The sequence below is a fragment of the Dromiciops gliroides genome, chromosome 4 (assembly GCF_019393635.1).
Source record: "Dromiciops gliroides isolate mDroGli1 chromosome 4, mDroGli1.pri, whole genome shotgun sequence".
Taxonomy (NCBI): Eukaryota; Metazoa; Chordata; class Mammalia; order Microbiotheria; family Microbiotheriidae; genus Dromiciops; species Dromiciops gliroides.
In genome coordinates this window covers 325290458-325291654 of record NC_057864.1, presented here as the reverse complement: position 1 = coordinate 325291654, position 1197 = coordinate 325290458, and the positions used below count along the sequence as shown (strand labels likewise).

The 1197-nt window shown below is 51.1% G+C and overlaps 1 protein-coding gene across 1 annotated transcript; it reads left to right on the top strand.

Annotated features, from left to right (window-relative positions):
- The first annotated feature begins 381 nt into the window (after positions 1 to 381).
- LOC122726666 (PRELI domain-containing protein 1, mitochondrial-like) lies at positions 382 to 981 on the top strand. The gene has a single exon (XM_043964518.1). It carries the CDS (start codon positions 382 to 384, stop codon positions 979 to 981), a length of 600 nt encoding a protein of 199 aa, XP_043820453.1.
- The last annotated feature ends 216 nt before the right edge of the window (positions 982 to 1197 follow it).

Below are 1197 nucleotides of genomic sequence, written 5' to 3'. Positions count from 1 at the left end.
CATATTCTTCAGCATATGACTTTAAATGGGTTCTTCCTCGTTGCCTAGGAAGCTTATACAGAAAAAACAATGTGCATAGAACCAATAAAATAATGCCATAATTACCTAGTTCATTGCTTTAATATCATGATATGTTGTGGCATATAACATCTTTTTAAGGTTAAAATACCTTCCTCCCCATCTTTGGGTGGACTTCAAACTTGCATAGGAGCGGTCACATACCCCTTCATGGCGGTAGCTGCAGTGACGGTAAAGGCAGCGGAGACGAATGCTTTGGGACAGTGACGGACAGCGCGAGCCAGCGACCCTTCTTTCCTTACCCCTACTCCTCTATGCTGTCAGCCCCCTGATGCTGCCCTGACCCCGACCCCCGCCGGGACGATGGTGAAGCATTTCCTGGGGCAGAGCGTGCTCAGGCCCTCCTGGGACCAAGTGTTTGCTACCTTCTGGCAGCGTTACCCCAACCCCAACAGCAAGCATGTGCTGACGGAGGACACTGAGCACAGGGAGGTGACTCCTGACCAGAAGCTGCTGTCCCGGCGGCTTCTAACAAAGACCAACAGGATGCCCCGCTGGGCGGAGCACCTCTTTCCTGCTAATGTAGCCCACCCACAAAACCAGACCATGACCACTTCCACCTGGGACATCAACCATGCTCGGCTGGTGGTGGTAGAAGAAAGATGTGTTTACTATGTGAACCCTGAAAACAGTGGCTGGACTGTAGTCCGACGGGAGGCCCGGGGCTCCTCCAGTTTGTTTGGTGTCTCCAGCGGTGTACAGGAGTTTGCCCTAGCTAGATTCAAAAGTAATGTGACCAACACCATCGAAGGCTTTGAGTACTTCTTGGCCAAACTGCAAGTTGAAGCTTGGTTGACACTTGTTCAAACAGCTAAGGAAACAACTGAGAAGGCAAAGGAAACTGCTCTGGCAGAGACTGAGAAGGCCAAGGACCTAGCCAGGAAGGCAGCCACCAAGAAGTAGCAGCAGCAGCAAAAACATTATGTTTTGAGAGTTAACTTACTACTTCCTCTTCAATAAAAAGGCCCTGCTGCCCCACCCCCACCCCCCAGCTCCCCAAGGCCTCCTAGCAAGGCCTGGAGCACAAGCCCCTGAGCAAACCATCAGCACAACGCAAACCCACAGACAAGCTAGCTCTTGTCCTACTTACTACCCACCCTATGTCCAAGTTGTAATTTA

Excerpts from the sequence above, each read along its gene's own strand:
- LOC122726666 (XM_043964518.1), top strand. The coding sequence starts at position 382 with ATGGTGAAGCATTTCCTGGGGCAGAGCGTGCTCAGGCCCTCCTGGGAC.